Raw genomic sequence first — 27,360 nt, 5'->3', positions numbered from 1 at the left:
GGGGACTGGCTTTAGATGGTGCTATACAGGGGACTGGCTTTACATGGTGCTATACAGGGGACTGTCTTTAGATGGTGCTATACAGGGGACTGTCTTTAGATGGTGCTATACAGGGGACTGGCTTTACATGGTGCTATACAGGGGACTGTCTTTACATGGTGCTATACAGGGGACTGGCTTTACATGGTGCTATACAGGGGACTGACTTTACATGGTGATATACAGAGGACTGTAACAATACAACAGGCTATTGTGCGTTGAACCAAATCTTGAAGCATGAGTGTTGGACTAGTGTAGGTAATGCCTCCCATTTCCCCATAAAACCAACGAGGCAGGCTATCATTCAACAACCATTTGTATTCATGCTGCACCACTCAAAGCCTTATTTACTGTCGGCCCTTTTAATTGAATCGTGGTCTTACCCCCGCCACCCCCCTCTCAACTTGACTGTGATTACAACCTAGAAAACCGCTGAGACAGCCATTTAAAACACAGTTAACACACTTGTGTGGGAACAGTTGGAAATCAATATCAGCATTCTGTTACAGCATTCGCTCTCTTACATGACGGCGTGGGCGGCTCTTAACTGACGGCGTGGGCGGCTCTTAACTGATGGCGTGTGCGGCTCTTACACGTGATGGGCGGCTCTTACATGACGGCGTGTGCGGCTCTTACATGACGGCGTGGGCAGCTCTTACATGACGGCGTGGGCAGCTCTTACATGACGGCGTGGGCGGCTCTTACACGTGATGGGCGGCTCTTACATGACGGCGTGGGCGGCTCTTACATGACGGCGTGGGCAGCTCTTACATGACGGCGTGGGCGGCTCTTACATGACGGCGTGGGCAGCTCTTACATGACGGCGTGGGCGGCTCTTACATGACGGCGTGGGCAGCTCTTACATGACGGCGTGGGCAGCTCTTACATGACGGCGTGGGCAGCTCTTACATGACGGCGTGGGCGGCTCTTACACGTGATGGGCGGCTCTTACATGACGGCGTGGGCGGCTCTTACATGACGGCGTGGGCAGCTCTTACATGACGGCGTGGGCGGCTCTTACATGACGGCGTGGGCAGCTCTTACATGACGGCGTGGGCAGCTCTTACATGACGGCGTGGGCAGCTCTTACATGACGGCGTGGGCGGCTCTTACACGTGATGGGCGGCTCTTACATGACGGCGTGGGCAGCTCTTACATGACGGCGTGGGCGGCTCTTACACGTGATGGGCGGCTCTTACATGACGGCGTGGGCGGCTCTTACATGACGGCGTGGGCAGCTCTTACATGACGGCGTGGGCAGCTCTTACATGACGGCGTGGGCAGCTCTTACATGACGGCGTGGGCGGCTCTTACACGTGATGGGCGGCTCTTACATGACGGCGTGGGCGGCTCTTACATGACGGCGTGGGCAGCTCTTACATGACGGCGTGGGCGGCTCTTACACGTGATGGGCGGCTCTTACATGACGGCGTGGGCGGCTCTTACATGACGGCGTGGGCAGCTCTTATATGACGGCGTGGGCGGCACTTATATGACGTGGTGTGCGGCTCCTTTATTAGGTGGTGAATTTATCAGACAGATCAAATCAGCCTAGGGTCAACTATATTGAAGCCAGTAACACAACCAATGACGTCATTGTCTGAAATATTGTCAGAAATTTTCTGGCGGCTGCCAATGATCATAGGTCAAATAATTATGTCGAAGGTCTGGTGTGTAGGAGGTACAGACGCCATCAGAAATCGACCAAAAACTACAGCTCTGTTATTGATCCATTCAGGTGTGTTTTGTCAAGTCTTACATTATAGCCAACATTCTAGCCAGCAGCTCAAGGCTTCTCAAACTGTTGTCTAGATCACCAGCACAAGGCTTCTCAAACTGTTGTCTAGATCACCAGCTCAAGGCTTCTCAAACTGTTGTCTAGATCACCAGCTCAAGGCTTCTCAAACTGTTGTCTAGATCACCAGCTCAAGGCTTCTCAAACTGTTGTCTAGATCACCAGCTCAAGGCTTCTCAAACTGTTGTCTAGATCACCAGCTCAAGGCTTCTCAAACTGTTGTCTAGATCACCAGCTCAAGGCTTCTCAAACTGTTGTCTAGATCACCAGCTCAAGGCTTCTCAAACTGTTGTCTAGATCACCAGCTCAAGGCTTCTCAAACTGTTGTCTAGATCACCAGCTCAAGGCTTCTCAAACTGTTGTCTAGATCACCAGCTCAAGGCTTCTCAAACTGTTGTCTAGATCACCAGCTCAAGGCTTCTCAAACTGTTGTCTAGATCACCAGCTCAAGGCTTCTCAAACTGTTGTCTAGATCACCAGCTCAAGGCTTCTCAAACTGTTGTCTAGATCACCAGCTCAAGGCTCCTCAAACTGTTGTCTAGATCACCAGCTCAAGGCTTCTCAAACTGTTGTCTAGATCACCAGCTCAAGGCTTCTCAAACTGTTGTCTAGATCACCAGCTCAAGGCTTCTCAAACTGTTGACCAGTGCAAGATGTCGACATGCTCTCGGGACCAGCAGTGCTGGTCGGTAACGGTTGACTGGCGATGGTTATCTAAAACTAACTGTCCTGCATTACAACACAGGGGTCTGCCAAGCAGGAAGTTAGAACAGATCAATGAGTGTTGAGTTGGCTCAATGTATTGGATAACTGTGCCACACAAATCTGCGGTTCAAATATTTAACAGGTGCGGGTCACGTGGTGTGTTGCGTGTAGGGTGATTACAGTGCCCGAGGACCAGCACCATTTTTAGAGCCGGGAATTCCCGATGAATTAAAATGGCTTTAAGCGGACCCGAGGTTAATGACGCAATGTTTTATATTTAGCGTAACACCACTGCAGGGGGTGGCACAGTTATCTAAGCTATAGCTGTTGCGTGCCGTGTTTTATTTAGCGCCAGCACGCTCTTACTGTTTTCCCCTTTGATGGCAAGGCGCTAAAGGGGGTGGGGGCGGTATGACACGGGGCTGATTAGGCCATACAAGCAGCAATCAGTACATACAGCCATACATGCAGCAATCAGGACATACAGCCATACATCCAGCAATCAGTACATACAGCCATACATGCAGCAATCAGTACATACAGCCATACATGCAGCAATCAGTACATACAGCCATACATGGCGCAATCAGTACATACAGCCATACATGGCGCAATCAGTACATACAGCCATACATCCAGCAATCATCACATACAGCCATACACGCAGCAATCAGTACATACAGAAACATGGAGCAATTAGCACATACAGCAACATGGAGCAATTAGTACATACAGAAGCATGGAGCAATTAGTACATACAGAAACATGGAGCAATTAGCACATACAGAAACATGGAGCAATTAGTACATACAGCCATACATGGAGCAATCAGTACATACAGAAACATGGAGCAATTAGCACATACAGCAACATGGAGCAATTACTACATACAGAAGCATGGAGCAATTAGTACATACAGAAACATGGAGCAATTAGCACATACAGAAACATGGAGCAATTAGTACATACAGCCATACATGGAGCAATCAGTACATACAGAAACATGGAGCAATTAGCACATACAGCAACATGGAGCAATTACTACATACAGAAGCATGGAGCAATTAGTACATACAGAAACATGGAGCAATTAGCACATACAGAAACATGGAGCAATTAGTACATACAGCCATACATGGAGCAATCAGTACATACAGAAACATGGAGCAATTAGCACATACAGCAACATGGAGCAATTACTACATACAGAAGCATGGAGCAATTAGTACATACAGAAACATGGAGCAATTAGCACATACAGAAACATGGAGCAATTAGTACATACAGCCATACATGGAGCAATCAGTACATACAGAAACATGGAGCAATTAGCACATACAGCAACATGGAGCAATTACTACATACAGAAGCATGGAGCAATTAGTACATACAGAAACATGGAGCAATTAGCACATACAGAAACATGGAGCAATTAGCACATACAGCAACATGGAGCAATTACTACATACAGAAGCATGGAGCAATTAGTACATACAGAAACATGGAGCAATTAGCACATACAGAAACATGGAGCAATTAGTACATACAGCCATACATGGAACAATTAGTACATACAGAAGCATGGAGCAATTAGTACATACAGAAGCATGGAGCAATTAGTACATACAGAAACATGGAGCAATTAGCACATACAGAAACATGGAGCAATTAGCACATACAGAAACATGGAGCAATTAGTACATACAGAAACATGGAACAGTTAGCACATACAGAAACATGGAGCAATTAGTACATATACTGTACATACAGCTATACATGGAGCAATCAGGTAAAGGAAAGTTGACATTCCATAAATAACTCAGTCTAATTCAGTCTGAATGAGAACAAAACAAATCCTCACTGGTTCAATACAACCAGACATAGTGTGTTCTTTTCTTCATCACCAACCTACACAAAGACAAGCAAATGTGAATCCAAATATTTGGCCTACTTCTGGTAGGTTACCTTTCTCTATCACAAACCACTATCACAACATTCTTCCCAATATCCCGTGGTTACTCTCTTATGGCTCTATCACAACATTCTTCCCAATATCCTGTGGTTACTCTCTTATAGTTAGCTATGTCACATACACACTGCTTGTTTTTTAACAACTAACAATGTAAAAACCTATGTGTTGACACTAACTGTCTAAGTCTGGTGACTAGTTAACTGTCAGTAACAGTAGGTGACCAGTTTCCATTGAGTGCCCACCTACCAATGGAAAAGTTTAAAGATGGAAGGCTGCAGGTTGAGAATGTCGCATCTAGCTCATTACAAGAGAAAACAGTCACAAATAACTTCATATTGATTTGTATTGAGTTCTTTTCATGCTTTGTGTAGCATCTAATAATTCTAGTGTAAAAAGTCTTACTTATTCAGGTCATACCACTGTATACCAGAAATGCTTGTCTTATATCCAACAATCTAGTCAATGTAATCAAGTTTTTATATAAACCAGTAAGTGAAATGATTGACAGCTATATCAATAATATCCAACAATCTAGTCAATGTAATCAAGTTTTTACCTCTCTAGGTTGAATAAAGCCAGCTAGAAATGTTGGTATCCAGTTTTCAATGTAAGACCAGAACAGCATTCTTATTTTCACATGAATGACTGAGCCAGTATGCAGAATAATTGACTGGTCACTCGCACTGAGTGGAGCTAACCATACTAAACTTATGTAAAGACTTCATAGTCTTGTGTGGTATATTTTTTAAATTTTAAAACATAACACTAGAATCAAAAGCTAAATGTGTCATGTTAGACCTGAAAACACTGCTTGAAAAAATAAGCTGACTAAACTGAAGAATTACAGTTCAATCTAATTGGGAATTCCCAATTCTATTGATAACTTTTCTGACAACTTTATTCTGCCAATCCTTAAGTGGAAACCTCAACATTGAAGCAATAAATAAATACAACTTTCTGACCAGAGAGAATGCTTCATGAATATCCCAGACAAGAGAAGTAATATCCACCAGTCAGCAAGTACTTAAACCTGCTCAGCATACACACACACAACTTGTGGCCCAGGTCTAACTATATGGACATACTTGTCTTATCACAAATACCACCTCAATGATATTCACTGATATCAATCAATACAGGTAAATAGAGTATTATACAATGTTAAATAGATAGTCTAGGCCTGCTGAGGTAAATATATTGAATTAGTTCAGAGAAAAAAGTCAGCAGTTAGCCATAATGATTATTTTTAGTCAGTGTCTGCACTCTGACTACAGAAGTTTGTTTGAAATGATTATTTTCTTCTCTCTAGCTACCAGCTGAGTGCTAGTTACATTTGGTGATACAGAAAGTTGCCTCTGCAATGATAGTAAGTTGAGTAAGTACTTTATATACCTAAAGGTTATGTTGTAGCTAAGAAAATAACATATATATGAATGCTTGCCACATATTGATCTAAGGAAATATTTTGACCTCATTAATAAAAATAATATTATGATGAGAGCTTTATTTTAAAGCTGTTATTTTAAAGTTTTAAGTTTCTATTGAAAATACAACAAATAATGTACATTTATTTGCTGACATGTTAAAATCTTGGGACCAACAAATTAATACAAATGGACCACAACCAGGACACAGCTACTTTTGAACTCTAGCATTGATTAGCTTTATTTTATTCCAATAAGTGTGTTGTTTTGATTTCTTTTATCAGAGATTGCAAAAAAAAAAAAAAAAACAACAAAACCTACACACTGGATCATCAAACCTCACAAATTTAAGATGGGCAATTTTAAGCAGTACAACAGGGTCTGTTTATATTTCATGCAATATTAATTAAATATTTTCTAAAAATACTTGACTAATTTAGTAGCATAGCGTCATACTGATTAAAAAGTGGAACTATCCTAAAGAGCCCTGAGTATGACATACATGTCAGCAAACTACAGTCTGCATCCAGCAACACCAGACTTATTGTTTTTTAAACAAATATGCATCATATCATTATACACTTTACATATAAGCCTACACTCTTCAACCATAAAATCTAATGAATTCTAATGTAAGTTATCAGTAAGAGTATGATGAGGTAAAGGAAAATAGTAATAATGATGGCAATAATAATACTTAATAGTGTATCAGCAGTGATGGTGTCAACAAACAGTCATGGTGATTGTATAGAATAGATAGATGAGGGGTGCTTTCAATCTACTTTTACCATTATAATATGTAGGCCTAGGCTAATGGTCTATCATTCTTGTCTGAGTTAAACTTAGACCTAGGCCAACTAATATGATTATTATGTTTTTCAAGATTTAGGAAAGATATCTGTTTTACACCAAACGTTCCAACAAGTCTAGTTGGAATGTATGGTGTTGAACTAGATTATTACTAGATCTAGATTATTTCTAGATTCTAGATCAGATCTCATCTAGATTTAAATCTAGATCTACATTCTAGACTAGTTGACCTAGTCTGACTTGACTAGATCTAGATCTAGATTCAAACTCCAAGCTTCGTAGATCTAGAATTGAAATGTAGGTCTAATAAAGATTAAATAATAAATTTATTAAATAGCCTATCTATAGGCCTAAATAATGTATAGACTAGATCTAGAATCTTGATCTAGAATCTAGATCTAGATCTAGTCTAGTAACCATAATCGACATAATGACAAAATCGAGACTCAAGCAAGCAAGAGGAAAGTCAGACAATCACTGAAATGGGTGCAACATAATTTGATTAAAAATGAATAAACATAGGAAAATAGAATTATCAAATAGAAATATGTAATTACCCTCAACAATCAGCAATTCAAAAAGATGAAAGCTATATTCTAAATCCCCCAAAAAGGGACTTAAAGTCCTTAAAAACTGGAAGTGTTTCTCTACTAATAATCAAGTCTTTTGTTTTCTTTCCGGTTACTTCCAAAATGGCGGCAGTCAACATCAGTGACGTCATAGATGTCAGCGAGGTCAAGGCCAATAATGTTATTAGTTTCAAAGAATATTTCTTAGTTAATACCTAAACAGCCTTAAGACGCACAAAAAGGACAGCGTTTAGAAACATAAAGAAAAAAATAGACGGCTCTAAAATGTAAAAATGTAACACTATTTGTTTAAGCATTTAAGTAATAAATTACTTAAATTGTGTTACCGTTTAAAGTATTAAAGGGAAATAATTTAACATATAAAATCGTGTTATATCTAAAAGCAAACAAAAGCAATAAATACAAATATATTATTTAATTATTTGAATAAATAAATTTTGTATAATGTATAAAAACTATGTGGTAGAATTTTTAAATACCAAAATCGAATAAATAATAATATTTGTTATTTAATAAAGAGAATATTATAATTCCAGAAACCTTAAAGTATGCACAGTTGAAAGTTGTTGGTATATATAAAGCCAACTCCGAGAACATCTTGGAGCGTGTGTCAGGAGACACGTCTGACATTGATCGCTATGATCTTATACGGCTTGATCTGTCTAGATTGGTTGTTTCCACTACACTAAATTTATAGTAGGAACTCCCGCTGCTCCGATCCCGGAACGCACGGTCGAGCTCCATTCAAAATTCAGGTTGTAGTGTTTCATGGCACGGCAGCCACTGGGGTTATTTCTGTTAGGGCTTCTCTTTAATTTCGCGTAACGGGAAGTTCGTACTCAGAAACCACTTTCATTTATGTCGCTCCGTGATTGGCACTACACGTGGTAGACTGCCATTCTTTTTTACTCGTTCCGTAAACTTACTTTATAACAAACTTCACAAATAGGATTTTGTAAGTTCCAACGATAGAACCATTCGCATATGAAACGCGTCCCGTACCTCAATACCGGTAAAGAACAATTCACTTAAACAATACCCTTAAAACAAATTGAAAACTATGGAAATCAAATCAAGATTTTTAAAAATCATCAATATTATATATAGGCCAGAGGCGTAGCGAGGGGGGGGGGGGTGCGGTTTGCACCGGGTGACACCATTTAGGGGGTGAAACCAAGGCACAAAAAAATAGCAAAATATATAGAGAAAAACTTGAGGGGGGGGGGGTGCAAATCGAGTTTGAGGGGGGGGGGGGTGCAAATTGAAAGTTCGTTCCCAGGAAGGGTCACTACGCCTCTGGGATTGACACCAATAAGTGCCGCACCGGTTGACACCCGACCTCGCCACGCCACTGATATAGGCCTGTTAATATATCTTAGGCTTAACTGACATCCATTAGGCTATAGATCTTTTTTTTTTTTTTTTTTTTTTTTTTGCGTAGGGTCTTGGCCTATTCGTCCTTCTAGATCTAGAAACAAGTGAGAAATCGGTATCACATACCTTTATTTTTAACTGCATGAAATCTTTAAAAACTGTTTGACAGTTGCCTTTTTTTAATGATTACAAAATAAATGTATTCTAATTCATAGCCTACTTTTAATTTTGGGTTTTGTTGTTGTTGTTGTTGACACAGACTTCCAAATAACGTTAGAGGGATAACAAGGTTTAATTACATCTATAATCTATATTCTAGAAAATATCTGCAGAATGTTATTGGATCTAACCAAGGGAAGTAGGAAGTTTTAAGAAAAGCCGTGATAAATTTATTTGGATTATGTCCCTTGGATAAACTTTCCCAACAAAAATTCTAGCCATACATGATTAAAAGGATTGCAACAATTTAGTCGTTATAATGTTATAATTATTAAGGCACAACCATTGGAGTTTTGAGAAGAAGTTGTTTCTTTTTTTTCGTTGAACAGAATTTTTTTTTTTTAAATGTAAGTGTCCAAAAAAAACTAAGGTTAAATGTAATGTCTGCTAATCCCTGATGTAACATGCTGTGTTTTACAGAAATAAATATTGAAAATGACATTTAATTTTTTTTAGCAGCAAATATCTTAGCTCTGATGCTTTCAGATGTTGTCTTGGTAACAAATAGCTTCTTGACTTGACAACATTTAAAGGTCAATGTTTAGTTGCATTCATGGAAAGTAAAATGTTATACAAATTTGTTTCAAGTACTGCAAGAAACTGTCTGATGAATTCTAAACTTTGGTTGTAATCAAGTACAAATCTGATTTTCACAAATATGTTGATTGTTCAACTATTGTGGTGTATGAATGTAGATCAATTTTATTACAAGCTTTTATTTAACTTGCTTCCCCTGTCTGTTTGTCATCAGTCGATCGTCAGTCAGTCTGTCTGTCTGTCTGTCTAGTGTGGAATAGTTAGATAAAACAGTCGACTAATTTGGAAAAATATTAATTAATTAATAAAAAATTAACTAGACATCCAATTAAGTCACATTTAATGTTTTCATGTCTTGACCTACGGGCTAACTTTGAACTGAATCTGTCAGTTACATCACCGAAATTTCGCACGAGCGTTTCTATAATAGACAGATAGACAGACTGTCGACAGACAGGTCACAGACAGACAGACAAAGGAAGCAAGTTAAATAAAAGCTTGTAAAAATAATGTAATGCTTCCTCAGGCGTCCGTCGAGATGCTATTTCAATATTCCTCGATCATATCTATCTTCCTTTTTTCTCCATGGAAAAGTGGAGTTTGTTTTTCTAGGAATTCGAGAGGCCTGGTTGCTTTAAAGACATTGTCTTAAAAGCGACGGCTGATCGTATCCTACTAAATAGCTTACTTTTCAAAATTGGAGATTGGTACCTCAAGTTTAGTTGACCAGACGGATCTTGATGCTTTTCACCATGGAAAAGTGGAGTTTGTTTACCTAGGAATTCGAGAGGCCTGGTTGCTTTAAAGACATTGCCTTAAAGGCGACGGCTGATCGTAGCCTAATAACTTGCTTACTTTTCAAAATTGGAGATCGGTACCTCAAGTTTAGTTGACCAGACGGATCTTGATGCACTTTTTTCTGTTTGCGCTTATTCAGTTGCGCTTTTTTTCCATTGCGCATCTTTCTGGTCACCGTAAAGTTGAGTATAAACAACACAGTTCTATTCATACATAGATAATTCTTCAAATGAATGAAAGTGCTTTTTTTTGCAATACAAAAAAAAAAAAAATCGGCGATGCTACTAATGTTATAGTTATTTTATTGCACAGCTTAGCGGTAGTCCATTGATGACGTCACGTAAATAAAACGAGTTTTAATCCCAACCCACATCGTCATCAATAGCTAGACAGTCACACCGCGAATGATATCAAAAAGTTCCGTCTAAAGCCTCTCCCATCTGATACAGCCGATTGATATTTGATCCATAGCGCATGTGAGATTGTAGGTGACGTTATTGTTAGCATTGAGCAATTTGTGTTAATAGTTATAGATCTAGATCCAGCACTATACCATGCTGCGAGCTCACGCATGTTCAGGTAGACATAGAAGAGAATCTAAGGTCGCGATGACCGAAACGTTGTGACGGCGGCGTGTGAGGATTATCTAGGTTACACGGTAGTGGATATTGTACCGTTCACGCGTGTGCAAAAGTGGCCATGAGCTTAAAACTATCTTAATTTTTGTTTTAACTTAAATCTTGCATTTTTTTTTTGTCCAAACCAAGAACAAAATAAAAGCCAGCTGGGTTTTTTAAAAAAATTTATTTTGGAGTTGTCTCTCCTTATCTGCCCGAGGGTTCGAACTCGAAACTTTCTTAGCAACCAGGATACGACCACGCCCTACTACATTTTTATAAACGTATCTCCCCTGAACTAAAGACTTTTTTTCCCAATCACCTAGACTTGAGTGCAAGCCTTGTTTCATTCCAGTGTTCAATCTATCACCACTTGTTTCTGATCCCCCCAAAACACCACATAAAAAGCAAACAACTCAAATAATTTGTACAGTATTTTTATTTTTGTTTTATTACATCAGGATGCAAGAGAAGCTTCATATCAAACAATGTCAGCTATGTTGATGACGAGAAGCATGATGAGGACAATTGTGTATGACATTTGAATGACATTTATGCAAATGAAATGCCACGGACAGTGAAGGAAGTGGTGACAATCAAACCAAAAGATCCTCTAGAGAAAAACAAGATTTCTATTTGGTCAGATAAACAGAAGTTGTGCCACTGATCCGCTGACAGGAATATTAAGGCTTATCCTTATGGTAGTGGAAACTTTCTTAATGATACAACTCTTGATGAAGATTCGTTAACTTAATTATACCCCTGTTGAAATTTTATCTTTCATATTGTACTCTGTAGTATTGGTATTAATACAAAAAATTAGTGACAAAACTAAAATTGAAGAGAAAATAATTTGAAGTAATCTTATTAAAAAAGTAGCATGTCTGTCTAACTAAGGTAGTTCTGTCAAAGAGTAGAGCAAAATTGTGAATGTCAGTCAAGAGAATGACTGTGTGACTTAAGTCAAGAGAATGACTGTGTGGCGAGTGGACAGGGAAAACAATTCACTAGATCCCACATTATGAAAAAAACATACTGGCAAAAGATAGAAAACTAGTACATGAACAAAAATGCTTTTGCATTGCATAATTAGGCATGCACTAATAAATATGTGGGGACATATGAGTGAAACATACAGTTAACATATTGATACATAACCAAAATTTATACCAGTTCCTGAGTCAAAAAAACATAATACATTGTTGATGGGAGGGCAAGCAATGAAAAATCTGGGTTACTGCAGTAACCCTAACTCTTACTGCTAGTTTGGTTAACAAGCTGGATTACTGCAGTAACCTTTTTTGGTTGATACCATTTGTTAGCGTTCTCTCCGCGAGTATTAAATACTCTATTGTTTCTGTTTCAGAAATTTTTCTTTAAAAAAAAATATTTCTTATAATCCTATCAAGATTAAAAGACCAAACAATTCTTTAACATATTCTAAATCCCACTCACACTTAACATAACTAATCAATGACTGGCCTTATAAAAAATGTTGGAAGGATTTCTCATATTGTACTTGAATATTTTCACTTTTGATATTTATTAATAACAATAAGAAAAGACAGTTATTGTAATAAATATTGAGCAGTTTATTAACCTAAGTTCTTTGAAAAATAATCTTTAAAAATAGCATATTTATTTGGTTATTTTAAAATTATTAAAAGAAATCAATGATAAAAATTAGCTGTTGGTTGACTATAAAAAAAAGTTTAAAATAATTTTTCCAAGAGAAAAGATAAATTTACAAATTGTAACAGTAACACCAACATTAAAGGTGAACAAAAATAGCAACACAAACTCAACGACAACATTAGCCAAACAAAGGTGGCAGCTAAGTCAAGTCACAGGTCTATCCAACAAGTCAGACAGGTGACATGTGGCACTCAGGTGTGACATGTGGCACTCAGGTGTGACCTGTGGCACTCAGGTCAGACAGGTGATGTGTGCCACTCAAGTGACCTGTGCCACTCAGGTGACCTGTGGTACTCAGGTCACACTGGTGACCCAAGATACTTGTTCGCTTGTGTTAACTACCAAAATGTAGCAAGCCAATTAAACATCGAAGACATCCATAGATAAATTTATTTATAGTTGGCTTATCCTGCAGATTATCTAGAGTTTTTCTTAATAAAGCAGATTATAAAAAATAAAGCCATCTTTAAAAAGCTATCAGCTCATCTTAAAGTCATGTTTTCATTTATTTATCTAGCAGTTTCCAAAAGTTGAGAGACAAAAGCAATCAGCTGATCTTAAAAGTCATGTTTTCATAATATCTAGCAATTTCTCAAAGTTGAGTGCCAGTATGACTGGCCCACATAAATGAGCACTGGCCAGAGGAAATAAGATCTATGAGTGAGTAAGAAAGCTCAAATCTACATGCAAAGGGCAGTCAGTATACATACGGCTGAATCTAATGCAAACAAAATAAGAACAAGCATTCTTGTACGTTATTGACAACAGCGACCACAAGTTGTATACATCATAAAAACATTTTTATTTTACAAATGTACAAGTTTAGGTTAGGTAATATCTAGTCTAAAAATAGATGAGGTTATCTTGACATGGTCACCTGCTGCAGGGTAGGAACCTGCTGATAGGGAACCTGCAGGGTAGGAACCTGCTGATGGGGAACCTGCAGTGTAGGAACCTGCTGATAGAGAACCTGCAGGGTAGGAACCTGCTGATAGGGAACCTGCAGGGTAGGAACCTGCTGATAGGTAACCAGACAAAAATCATGGAGGGTCTGTATTTGAACTATTTTTCTAGCCTTATTTTCCTGGGACATAGTCTGGTTATCAGTGAATTATAAATAGCACAAAATAAAAATTTACTTTCTAAATATGAAATAAAATCTGATTAAGAAAGAAACAAGATTTTTTTCTTGATTTTTTTTTTGTTAGAATCATAGTTCACATACAGGTGAAGATTGTGTTGGGGACATATATAACCATATACTAAAGCAGAAACAATCACCAAAAATTAAGACACTGAAAGATGCAACAAAATTTACCTTTTAAACTAATTTACAATATTCATTTTCTAATTCGTTAATTATTTCATTTTCTAATTTGTCAATTATTTAGGCCCAGTTATGGTTTCACAAAAGAAATAACTGTACACTTTTATATATACCATTTTGTTCCAATAAGTTTAAAACTTTTCTCAGCTAATTAAAAAAGGTTGGGGGTTGTGTTCTATTCCAACAGTGACAATTTTCTCAGCTAACAAAAAAAAACAACAGATGACCGTTAAAGTTGTGACCACTAGTGGGAGGTCTTGTAGGGCACTTGTATATTACACATCTAGACATAACACACAGCAGGCAAACCTGTATGTCACACAGCTTCACATAACATGGTCCACATAACATATACAATAGGTGGATACTAAATATGTTACAGTATGACTACAAAGACACTCAGTATACCAATGAGCTAAATAATTTTGTACAATGTTTCAACAACAAATTTGCTGCATCTACCCCTCTTCTTTCACTATTCAATGTTTATCATCTGGTGCGGAATGAGGTGGGGGAGGGGGGCTACAGAGAGGAGTCCCCTACTGGAGTGCTACACAGTTCAGTTGACTACAACATCCTACATTTTGGCATGGCATTAAACATTGCATAATTTACACAACTCTTGATACTGGCAGTGTTAAAAAATTTTTAGTTAACACAAACATTTTTTCTAACCCAACCTAAATAGTTACAGATAATTTATTTTTCATTCCCCTGCAAAAATTTTTGAGTTAACACAAACATTTTTTCTACCCCAACCTAAATAGTTACAGATAATTTATTTTTCATTCCCCTGCATCAAACACCCACAAACCTGGGTACATACAGACTTCATGGAGAATGATTGGGAATATCCAATTTTTAATGGGAATATCCAATTTGTATAGGGAATACCCAATTTCTATTCTCTTCCCTATAACCCTTAAGGGGTGAAAGTGGCAAAATGAAAGAGTAAACAAGGGTTTACAAGTAGTTTGACTAGTCATGTTCATGCAGACTCAGCAAGTCTTAAAGCCTTTTTTTCATGGTAGAACAGAGATGAGTCATGATAAAGAGAGGTATTTTTCATCATGTCAGACCACTGCGGTGCTCAGAGATCCAATTATTTACATTATATTACATAGGAGTACAAAATGTAGTACAATAAAACTGACTACAGTGAGGAAAAAAAAAACTATTATCCTTACAGACAAAATCTTTCTTGCTCAGATTTTATAAATTCATTGCGGCCACCAATTTCAGCATGCATTCAGTGAATGAATATTGATGTGATATTCACAGAAGGTGAAGATGTTTTCTGCATGTCATGGTCAGAAAGAATTTGACCCTAGTAAACTTGTATACAACATATTAAACAATCATATGGAATCGGCAAATGGATTTGTATTCAATGGTCAGTTAATACTTGGCTTTAGGTTGTTTGTGTCTGGTCTATCACTCAGTGAATTATTCAGCTGGCATCATCTGCTTTATTTACATCAATACAAATATGGAAGGCTCTCACAACCTATGTCTTAGGAGGGCAATCAATGCTTACATTTAAAAAAACAAAATCATTATTTTCATTGCTTACTTTTCTTTAAATACAGTATGTCTCAGTACTGTAAGACCTCAAAGGTCTCTAGTGTTAAACCAAAGGTCAAACTCTGGTGTTAAAACCAAGGTCAACTTGTGCCAAAGTGCGTTACATTTCTTTAACTTTGACCTTGCTCAGAATGGCAAGTTTACACTGGGAGCCAAGAAAAAAAATGAGATTCTAAAATTTTTGATTTCTACCAACATCAAATGCTGATTGGTTAAGGTCTCAGCCAGCCATTCTGAGGGGGGGGGGGGGGGATGACCAGTCAAAGGATTCTTATACTTCTTGACTGATCCTAACATTCAGTTTACACACAGTTTAAAAAAGTGCAAGATGCACACATCAAAAAAACACAAGTACATGATGAATACTTAGAACAGTGAGTTCAAACATTAGAGCACCATTTTGAAACAAGCACACTCACACACACTAGCCCAGATAAACCTCAGGTAACTTTTGAAATGTGTTTAGACACCAGCTCGTGGGGTGCTGTATAATGTCACACCAACATTGATCAAACATTTGGTCAAGATTTGACTCAAGTATTTCACATTTCAAGAACCCACTTAAAACTGTAGAGGACCAAATGTTCCTGTGTCACCTACCTAGGTGAGACAACTCTATTAGCAAACACTCATGGAATTATTTAACTGAGTCCTCCTAAAACTTCACAATTGAAAACTTGACTTAAAAACAAATTCAACAAAAGAATCAACTAAGGTAACTTATGTTAGAAATGAATGGAAAAAGTATAAGTGTGAAAACAACAGAGGTTTGACCAGAGACTCTCAGATAGATAGATCTACTCAGTACACAACATAATGGAGGGATTATTTGATGCTGTCACCATCAAATGGAATAAATAGCTGAGTAAAAGGAGGGGTTGTGTCCCCTTCAGCTTTGAGAAATCTCATTTAGAACTCATTTCACCAAAGCTTTTTATTTTTTATCTTTAGGTCTAACCATGAGATTGTAATTAATCTTTAAGTGAAACCATAAGATTGTAATTTATCTTTAGGTCTAACCATAAGATTGTAATTAATCGTTAGGTGTGACCATAAGATTGTAATTAAATATATGATAGATGAGGTTGCTGAGGTCAATAAATTAATTGTTAAATTAACTAATTGTGGAAATGTGATAACACCACAAAAATCTCACCCAACTGAACAATCTACACAAACTAAATTATAGATGCTAATTAGTAATGTATAATCAAATTAGCCTAAGTATTCATATCCCACTTCTTTACAAATTACCTCCCCTTGTTCAATGTCTTTAAATATGGTGAAATATGACTATGAGTACTTAATTAAAAAAAATGTTCAAACAGAGATCTTGCACGCACACAGAGTATATATAGAAGTTGTAGCACACAAAAACCATTGACAATGTTTTGAAACCTGCAAACTTGTGTACATAAAGACATCTCCACCTGACGCCAGCTACAGATGACACCACAGCCCAAGGCAATGGTAAAAGTCTGCCAGGGTTGTGACCTCATCTTTAGGTCAAGGCCAGGTCCATAAAAACACACACATGTAAATAAACTTTGTTACATTTCAAATTGTTAACCCTTTGGACAAGCCATAGCCTGTCTTGAAATATGTACAGAAAAAATGCATATGTTAAAAGTGTTCAGACAGTTCATACACATGGTACAATTTGTTTACAATGGCTAAAACTAGTTTTAAAAATCTGCTTGGGTTCAATCAAACATTCCACACACCCAACTTTGCTACAGACATATCTACAGAAAGTTGGACAACAGACTTGACCAGGCTGGACACATGGTCTTTGGTGCCATGGTGCCAAGATTTTCACTCAAAACTTGGCCATCCACTCTTGATGTTATTGTGTGTGTGATCACCCCATGAGGCCATTCACCCCATGAGGCCATTCACCCCATGAGGCCATTCACCCCATGAGGCCATTCACCCCATGAGGCCATTCACCCCATGAGGCCATTCACCATATGAGGCCATTCACCCCATGAGGCCATTCACCCCATGAGGCCATTCACCCCATGAGGCCATTCACCCCATGAGGCCATTCACCCCATGAGGCCATTCACCCTATGTGGCCAGCCATTAATAAAACATGTGCGAGCCAGTCTCCCACATATCCATCACCATTTGCTCTATGAGTGAACAAAATTTGAAAAAGGTCCCTGACTACTTGGTTGACACAAGATGGATTTATTTCACTTGCCAGTTTGGAAGAATGTGTAGCTGGCAATGGTTGTAAAAAGTTAAAAATAATTCATCTTTATGTTAAAAAATAAATAGATGATGGCATGAATAGTAAAAAGTTGAATCTGGTCCTAGGTGTGCTGGCTGCCTTTGGTACATGGGGAGCCTCGAGTGCCACCATCTTTTTATCTACACTATCTTTCTTCTTCTGCTGGCTCAGGTGCTCTCATCTTGCCTGGGAAGCTGCAGTTAATGATCTCCCTTTGCTAGCTGCAGTTAATGATCTCCCTTTGCTAGCTGCAGTTGATGATATCCCTTCTTGCTAGCTCCAGTTGATGATCTCCCTTTGCTAGCTGCAGTTGATGATCTCCCTTTGCTAGCTGCAGTTGATGATCTCCCTTTTTGCTAGCTCCAGTTGATGATCTCCCTTTTTGCTAGCTCCAGTTGATGATCTCCCTTTGCTAGCTGCAGTTGATGATCTCCCTTTTTGCTAGCTGCAGTCGATGTGCTCTCCAGAAAATGTCTCAAGTTTTAAAATATTAAGTTAGATTAGAACCCACAGACAAGTTTTAAAAGAAATGTGGGCCATCTAAAAATGTGATTCTAATGTAGATAGAGCAGCCAGGTGAACCTAGCATTGCTAGCACACAGCGTCCACAAGTCTAATCATGTGAGCTGCATCAGACTGGAGCTAGCAAGTCTCAGAGCTCAGCCAGACCAACGCCATCACTTCCACGAGGTTAGCTGCGTTCAGACACTCGAGTCACCATGGTTACGTCCACTGGTGAGGAGAGGGGGGGAGTTCAGCACCAGAGGCGACCCTAGCACTGTGGGAGAAAAAAGATTGCCAAATTAAAACATTGCTTCAACCATGGGCAGTCAGGTCAATATTCACAGGTCAACAACTATTTAGGTAAACTTAGATTAGAACTTTATCTAAAACAAATGTATGGAACTTTCTTCAACATGATGGGGAACGTCAAGGTTAAACTGATTGGGAGAGTAAGTTTTTAGACTCATTAGATCTCTATCAAGATCAGACTAATTAGATCTCCATCAAGATTAGACTAATTAGATCTCCATCAAGTTAAGACTAATTAGATCTCTATCAAAGTTAGACTCATTAGATCTCTATCAAGGTAAGACTCATTAGATCTCTATCAAGGTCAGACTAATTAGATCTCCATCAAGATTAGACTAATTAGATCTCCATCAAGTTAAGACTAATTAGATCTCTATCAAGGTTAGACTCATTAGATCTCTATCAAGGTTAGACTAATTAGATCTCTATCAAGGTTAGACTAATTAGATCTCTATCAAGGTTAGACTAATTAGATCTCTATCAAGGTTAGACTAATTAGATCTCTATCAAGGTTAGACTAATTAGATCTCTATCAAGGTTAGACTAATTAGATCTCTATCAAGGTTAGACTAATTAGATCTCTATCAAGGTTAGACTAATTAGATCTCTATCAAGGTTAGACTAATTAGATCTCTATCAAGGTTAGACTCATTAGATCTCTATCAAGATTAGACTCATTAGATCTCTATCAAGGTTAGACTAATTAGATCTCTATCAAGGTTAGACTAATTAGATCTCTATCAAGGTTAGACTAATTAGATCTCTATCAAGGTTAGACTAATTAGATCTCTATCAAGGTTAGACTAATTAGATCTCTATCAAGGTTAGACTCATTAGATCTCTATCAAGGTAAGACTAATTAGATCTCTATCAAGGTAAGACTAATTAGATCTCTATCAAGGTTAGACTAATTAGATCTAGCCACAAGTTGTTGTAGGGGTGTTCTAAACCTGCTATGTCAACCATGGGCTTACACTTGCTGGCCCTGGAAACAAGAACTGGCCTGACTAGCAAGTACTCACCCACGTACATGTACCAAACTACAACCAGAACCTGTGAGAACGGGCAAGAGAGGCTTGTTCAGATATTTGTTTCAACTGTCAATAGTTTGAGTCTATAAGCACAGAGTGAAGTTGTTCAGATAATTGTTTCAACTGTCAATAGTTTGAGTCTATAAGCACAGAGTGAACTTGTTCAGATATTTGCTTCAACTGTCAATAGTTTGAGTCTATAAGCACAGAGTGAACTTGTTCAGATATTTGCTTCAACTGTCAATAGTCTATAAGAACAGAGTGAACTTGTTCAGATATTTGTTTCAACTGTCAATAGTTTGAGTCTATAAGCACAGAGTGAACTTGTTCAGATATTTGCTTCAACTGTCAATAGTCTATAAGAACAGAGTGAACTTGTTCAGATATTTGTTTCAACTGTCAATAGTTTGAGTCTATAAGCACAGAGTGAACTTGTTCAGATATTTGTTTCAACTGTCAATAGTTTGAGTCTATAAGCACAGAGTGAACTTGTTCAGATAATTGTTTCAACTGTCAATAGTTTGAGTCTATAAGCACAGAGTGAACTTGTTCAGATATTTGCTTCAACTGTCAATAGTCTATAAGAACAGAGTGAACTTGTTCAGATATTTGTTTCAACTGTCAATAGTTTGAGTCTATAAGCACAGAGTGAACTTGTTCAGATAATTGTTTCAACTGTCAATAGTTTGAGTCTATAAGCACAGAGTGAACTTGTTCAGATAATTGTTTCAACTGTCAATAGTTTGAGTCTATAAGCACAGAGTGAACTTGTTCAGATATTTGCTTCAACTGTCAATAGTCTATAAGAACAGAGTGAACTTGTTCAGATATTTGTTTCAACTGTCAATAGTTTGAGTCTATAAGCACAGAGTGAACTTGTTCAGATAATTGTTTCAACTCAATAGTTTGAGTCTATAAGCACAGAGTGAACTTGTTCAGATAATTGTTTCAACTGTCAATAGTTTGAGTCTATAAGCACAGAGTGAACTTGTTCAGATATTTGCTTCAACTGTCAATAGTCTATAAGAACAGAGTGAACTTGTTCAGATATTTGTTTCAACTGTCAATAGTTTGAGTCTATAAGCACAGAGTGAACTTGTTCAGATAATTGTTTCAACTCAATAGTTTGAGTCTATAAGCACAGAGTGAACTTGTTCAGATAATTGTTTCAACTGTCAATAGTTTGAGTCTATAAGCACAGAGTGAACTTGTTCAGATAATTGTTTCAACTCAATAGTTTGAGTCTATAAGCACAGAGTGAACTTGTTCAGATAATTGTTTCAACTGTCAATAGTTTGAGTCTATAAGCACAGAGTGAACTTGTTCAGATAATTGTTTCAACTGTCAATAGTTTGAGTCTATAAGCACAGAGTGAACTTGTTCAGATATTTGCTTCATAAGCACAGAGTGACTAGCAAAGTGAGAAGTGACTTGATGCAACTCTGAACGTATGACCACACCTCAAAAGTATTTCTAGTTTTAAAAACAAGATCCAAATTTTACTTTTTAAGAAGAAAAATTGAAATTTATAAAACTTTCTTGTTTGACACATTTTTACATAACAAGGAGGACCTAAACTTTATAATGGGACTAACTTAAGACCAATAAATTTTGTGAATGTTGTAGAAGAAAGTTCCATATATCTGTGGTATTAGGCTAGTTACACAACGTACTACGTATTAAGTACTACAACAGATGGAGAGAAGTTGACCAATCACACAGCAGCGTAAGGTTGTAACGTAGGTCGCTGGCTGCGACTAGTATTCCCCGTAGAGAGTTGAGAATGCGTCTGCCAAGATTTGCCTCCTTTGACAACACTGTAATACATACAGACAGGATAGAAGGTACCCCACACTCAGTTGTTTATTGTTTTAATTTGCCAGATTGCTTTTTTAAAAATAGTATCAATGGTTGTAATGTTGTGAACACATTCCTACTTCAATTTGTAAATGAACACAGTTGGTCAGCAATGGTGTATGGACCAGCCATGCCAAACACAACAACAACATTAGGATTTGGCCCACATTCAAAACAAGGGGATAAAAAATACACCAAAAGCATGAAGGGTTTGAAGATGTTCATGAAACAAAAAAATCAAAACAAATAAAGGAATGGTTGGAGAGATTTGGTTAGGGGAAGTAATAAAGCAGGCACACAAGGGGAGGTTAGAAAATGATCTTTGTTAAGTTACATTTTGGTGTTCTTTCTATCAAATTGTTTTCTTAAATAAATGTTTCAAATCTGAGTTTAAACAATGTACTTTTTAAATTAAAAACTTTCTCTTATTGAAATGGAACTGGCCAATTAACAATGGAAGATGTAAAGAGGTCTTCAAGGGAGGCAAAAGGCATGGCATCTGCATTCTCAAGTCCACATCTTATTTAGAGGGGAGGTCATTCAAATAGAAAACAAAATGAGGTAATGATGAGAGCAGGGGCAATGAAGGATGACAAGGTTGGTATCAGAACAAAATAAAAACAATGCACCAGTTTTTACATTCATCAACCAGACATGTTTTAAAATTTGATTTTAAAATAGTTGAATTAATTCCTTTCATTAAACCTCTACACCTCTCACGTCATTTACTAGTCCTATCAAAAACAAGATTTACTTGAAATATTTATTCTAGGCCCAATACACAACAACAAAAATCTGGATTGATACTGATAGTTTATCTTAAACAAACAAATAGGAGAGACATGATGGGGGACAACTCCCTGTACCCACATGGAGTGGCCTACCATGATGGGGGACAACTCCCTGTACCCAGATGGAGTGGCCTACCATGATGGGGGACAACTCCCTGTACCCAGATGGAGTGGCCTACCTCTGAATTTTGGCGAGGGCTGCAGCGTGGGGGTTCAAACACAGCGGGAGTTTGCTGGTGCTGCGATGGTGGTGGTGGTCTTGGATGAACTTGAATAATTTTTCTGAAAGTTCAGTGGTTTAAAAATGTTCACACTACACCTAGAATCTGACTAGGGCTTTAATTCATTTAGATGTTAGTTTAATACAGTCAAAATATCGGCCTAGTTAATTGAATAACACTTTTCTTGATTTGATGCAGTCAAAAAAAATGTTTGTCCTGGTTTTTTCCTAATGAAACAGTCAAAGAATTGTCCTACTGAGCTAAGATGATGTATCTTGATTTGATACTGTCAACAAACTGTCCTAGTCAACTAATTGACTTATTTGATGATTTCCTATGCTCTAAAAAGTCTGCTCCTATACAAGTTGACAAGGAAGCACTCTCTGACCTTTGACCCTGTTGACTGTTGTGAGAGACTTCTCAAAGTTGAAGTCAAATGGATGAGGACATTCAGGCTCCAGGTCACCACAGAAGTTACGTCCCTGTGTGCCTGGTGTACAACACGTACACATACACGAGTGGAATCTCAGACGTCCTTCGTCCAGGTACGGGTGGGTCAGGGCATCAGCTGCTGTTATTCTTTTGTTCTGGTACAGATAGGGGGGGGGGGGGGGCATCCAAGTTAGACGATAGACCAAACATCAGAATAGACCAAACAAGACATCTGACCAAACCAGATATCTGACAAAACAAGACATCTGACAAAACAAGACAGACTATACAAGACATCAAGTCAGACAAAATAAAATGAGATAATGAAGCTAGAAAAGGAAGACTATAAGATGACATTTAACTTTGAGAAATCACAACCAAACATTTTGCTAACACATAGAGATATGCAACAACTTACTGGGTTTAAGACTAGCAAAAATCAAGGACTTACTGGATTTAAGACTAGCAAAAATCAAGGACTTACTGGATTTAAGACTGGCAAAAATCAAGGACTAACTGGATTTAAGACTAACAAAAATCAAGGACTTACTGGATTTAAGACTAGCAAAAATCAAGGACTTACTGGATTTAAGACTGGCAAAAATCAAGGACTTACTGGATTTAAGACTAGCAAAAATCAAGGACTTACTGGATTTAAGACTAGCAAAAATCAAGGACTTACTGGATTTAAGACTGGCAAAAATCAAGGACTTACTGGATTTAAGACTGGCAAAAATCAAGGACTTACTGGATTTAAGACTAGCAAAAATCAAGGACTTACTGGATTTAAGACTAGCAAAAATCAAGGACTTACTCATTTACTGGATTTAAGACTAGCAAAAATCAAGGACTTACTGGATTTAAGACTAGCAAAAATCAAGGACTTACTGGATTTAAGACTAGCAAAAATCAAGGACTTACTGGATTTAAGACTAGCAAAAATCAAGGACTTACTGGATTTAAGACTGGCAAAAATCAAGGACTAACTGGATTTAAGACTAACAAAAATCAAGGACTTACTGGATTTAAGACTAGCAAAAATCAAGGACTTACTGGATTTAAGACTGGCAAAAATCAAGGACTTACTGGATTTAAGACTAGCAAAAATCAAGGACTTACTGGATTTAAGACTAGCAAAAATCAAGGACTTACTGGATTTAAGACTGGCAAAAATCAAGGACTTACTGGATTTAAGACTGGCAAAAATCAAGGACTTACTGGATTTAAGACTAGCAAAAATCAAGGACTTACTGGATTTAAGACTAGCAAAAATCAAGGACTTACTGGATTTAAGACTAGCAAAAATCGAGGACTTACTGGATTTAAGACTAGCAAAAATCAAGGACTTACTGGATTTAAGACTAGCAAAAATCAAGGACTTACTGGATTTAAGACTAGCAAAAATTGAGGACTTACTGGATTTAAGACTAGCATGCGACATAATAAATGGACAGCCTCGTGTGTGGCCTGGTCAGAGAGAGTATAAAACTGGTTGAGTGCTGCTGGCTTGTGGGGCCTGGATCTGATGTAGTCTCTGGCGCCTTGACAGGCTGTGGGCATGTCTTCATAGGAGGGGGTGCCAAGTACTTCAGTGATTCTATCCAGCTGGGGAGGGGGAGAAACACGGGGGTCAGTTGTGTTGTGGTGGGGCAGTGTGCTAAGGTAGTGTAGTGTATTGTGTCATGTCAGTGTAGTGTGACATGTCATTATGGTGTCATGTTAGTGTAGTGTGTCATGTCAGTGTGGTGTCACGTCATGTCAGCATAGTGTCATGTCAGCAGTGTCATGTCAGCATAGTGTCATGTCAGCAGTGTCATGTCAGTGTAGTGTCATGTCAGTGTGGTGTCTTGTCAGTGTGGTGTTATGTCATGTCAGTGTAGTGTCATGTCAGTGTGGTGTTATGTCATGTCAGTGTAGTGTCATGTCAGTGTAGTGTCATGTCAGTGTAGTGTCATGTCAGTGTAGTGTCATGTCAGTGTAGTGTCATGTCAGTGTAGTGTCATGTCAGTGTAGTGTCATGTCAGTGTGGTGTCATGTCAGTGTGGTGTCATGTCAGTGTAGTGTCATGTCAGTGTAGTGTCATGTCAGTGTGGTGTCATGATATGAGTCTTGTCATGTCAGTGTAGTGTCATGTCAGTGTGGTGTCATGTCAGTGTGGTGTCATGTCATGTCAGTGTAGTGTGTCATGTCAGTGTAGTATGGCATGTCATGTCAGTGACATGTGCCTTAGTTAGATTGATGACACAAATGACAAGCCAAGCTAGATATGAAGATATCTAGATTTGTTTTTGTTGTTTTTAGTTTCCATCTAATGAAAGAAACTATTTTTGTAGGGATGAAGTGACATAACTGTAACATAACGGACAAAACACTTAACAGAAATACACCCCCCCCCCCCTTGATGTGGGTGTGGAAGTGCCAGACATCTGACCTTGGCTCTACCTACATGGTCAGGCAGCAAACAAAAACATAGCCTAATCTGGCAACCCAGTGACCTACATCTAGGCAGCAGGAGAAAGAATGAGGCCGGTGCTAAATTAGACTGCCTGGAGGAGCTGAGCTTTTTTATCTCACGTCGGGGGGGGGGGGGGGGAGGGTGGGAGCAAAATCAATGAGCACTGACAAAGAGAGGAACTGGGAGGGGACAGGGAGTGGTGGGTCATCGCAGGGGAGTGGAGGGGTGAACTTAGCGCACACTGTAAGAGGGCCGGGGATAAAGGGGAGAGGTGGGCCATCTCAGGGGGGATGGGAGAGGTAGGCCATCTGAGGAGGGATGGGAGAGGTGGGCCATCTGAGCAGGGATGGGAGAGGTGGGCCATCTCAGGGGGGATGGGAGAGGTGGGCCATCTCAGGAGAGATGGGAGAGGTGGGCCATCTCAGGGGGGATGGGAGAGGTGGGCCATCTCAGGAGGGATGGGAGAGGTGGGCCATCTCAGGGGGGATGGGAGAGGTGGGCCATCTCAGGAGGGGATGGGAGAGGTGGGCCATCTCAGGAGGGATGGGAGAGGTGGGCCATCTCAGGAGGGGTTGGGAGAGCTGGGCCATCTCAGGAGGGATGGGAGAGGTGGGCCATCTCAGGGGGGATGGGAGAGGTGGGCCATCTCAGGAGGGATGGGAGAGGTGGGCCATCTCAGGGGGGATGGGAGAGGTGGGCCATCTCAGGACGGATGGGAGAGGTGGGCCATCTCAGGGGGGATGGGAGAGGTGGGCCATCTCAGGAGGGATGGGAGAGGTGGGCCATCTCAGGGGGATGGGAGAGGTGGGCCATCTCAGGGGGGATGGGAGAGGTGGGCCATCTCAGGACGGATGGGAGAGGTGGGCCATTACATGAAGGATGGGAAGGGTGAGCCATTACATGTAGGATGGGAATGGTGGGCCATTACATGAAGGGTGGGCCATTACATGTAAGATGGGCCATTACATGAAGGATGGGAAGGGTGGGCCATTACATGTAAGATGGGCCATTACATGAAGGATGGGAAGGGTGGGCCATTACATGAAGGATGGGAAGGGTGGGCCATTACATGTAAGATGGGCCATTACATGAAGGATGGGGAGGGTGGGCCATTACATGTAAGATGGGCCATTACATGAAGGATGGGAAGGGTGGGCCATTACATGTAAGATGGGCCATTACATGAAGGATGGGAAGGGTGGGCCATTACATGAAGGATGGGAAGGGTGGGCCATTACATGTAAGATGGGCCATTACATGAAGGATGGGGAGGGTGGGCCATTACATGTAAGATGGGCCATTACATGAAGGATGGGAAGGGTGGGCCATTACATGTAAGATGGGCCATTACATGAAGGATGGGGAGGGTGGGCCATTACAAAACAGATGGGAGGGGTGGGAAGGGTGAACTTTCAGTCACACAACGACGAGAGGCGGGGGAGGAGGGGTCACGAGGTGGTGATTAAAAAAAAAACATTCTTAGTTTAACCGTGGTTGGTCGTAGATTTGTAGATACCACATTTATTTTCTTGCACCAAAAAGGAATTTAAGTTAAAGCAAATGCTAAAATAAAAAATAGAACAAATTTCAAGGTTCAATTTTTTTCCGGAAAATCAACTAAAACAGTGTGTGAGTGGGGGTGTCATACGTGTCGTGATGTCGTGTAGTGGTGTCGTGTAGTGGTGTCGTGTGTAGTGATGTCGGTGTGTGTAGGCACTACAGACGAGCCAGGTAAAAATCGATCAACCAGGTTTTCATCAGCTAATTGTGGGATTGTCCTAGTCTTTAATCTGCTATTAGCTGTTCTCTCTTCCAGACACCCCCCCCCCCCCTTAACCATTCCACCGCTACTTCTATTGCATGGCACTGGGTGGGAACGGGGGGGGGGGGGGGGGGCAATGTCTTATGCAGACGTCACGGCTGTGAAACCGTTGCTAGACTCTAAACTCATCAACTAAGTGCCGGGAAAACAAACTGGAGGTCAGAGTGAGGGTAGAGGAGGGGAGGTACTGGGTACATGGGAACAAAGACGGCTGGA

The 27,360-nt window shown here is 39.2% G+C and overlaps 1 protein-coding gene across 2 annotated transcripts in view; it reads right to left on the bottom strand.

The window, feature by feature from the left end:
* Window positions 1–11,303: 11,303 nt before the first annotated feature.
* LOC131958299 (serine/threonine-protein kinase NLK) overlaps window positions 11,304–27,360 on the bottom strand; it is a 58,206-nt gene continuing 42,149 nt past the window's right edge. The window contains exons 7-11 of one of the 2 annotated variants that reach the window (XM_059323257.1): window positions 24,284–24,472; window positions 22,824–23,022; window positions 22,394–22,496; window positions 21,240–21,383; window positions 18,403–18,500 (exon numbers count right to left, since the gene is read on the bottom strand). In XM_059323257.1, coding sequence (XP_059179240.1) covers window positions 21,281–21,383; window positions 22,394–22,496; window positions 22,824–23,022; window positions 24,284–24,472 — 594 coding nt within the window. In that variant the 3' untranslated portion in view covers window positions 18,403–18,500; window positions 21,240–21,280. Of the gene's footprint in view, window positions 18,501–21,239; window positions 21,384–22,393; window positions 22,497–22,823; window positions 23,023–24,283; window positions 24,473–27,360 lie in introns of both variants that reach the window. The other variant, XM_059323258.1, reaches the window with a different exon arrangement.

The sequence above is a fragment of the Physella acuta genome, unplaced genomic scaffold, assembly GCF_028476545.2.
Source record: "Physella acuta isolate Inbredline_101_S28 unplaced genomic scaffold, ASM2847654v3 ptg001312l, whole genome shotgun sequence".
Lineage (NCBI taxonomy): Eukaryota > Metazoa > Mollusca > Gastropoda > Physidae > Physella > Physella acuta.
This window is presented reverse-complemented; position numbering and strand designations above follow the sequence as displayed.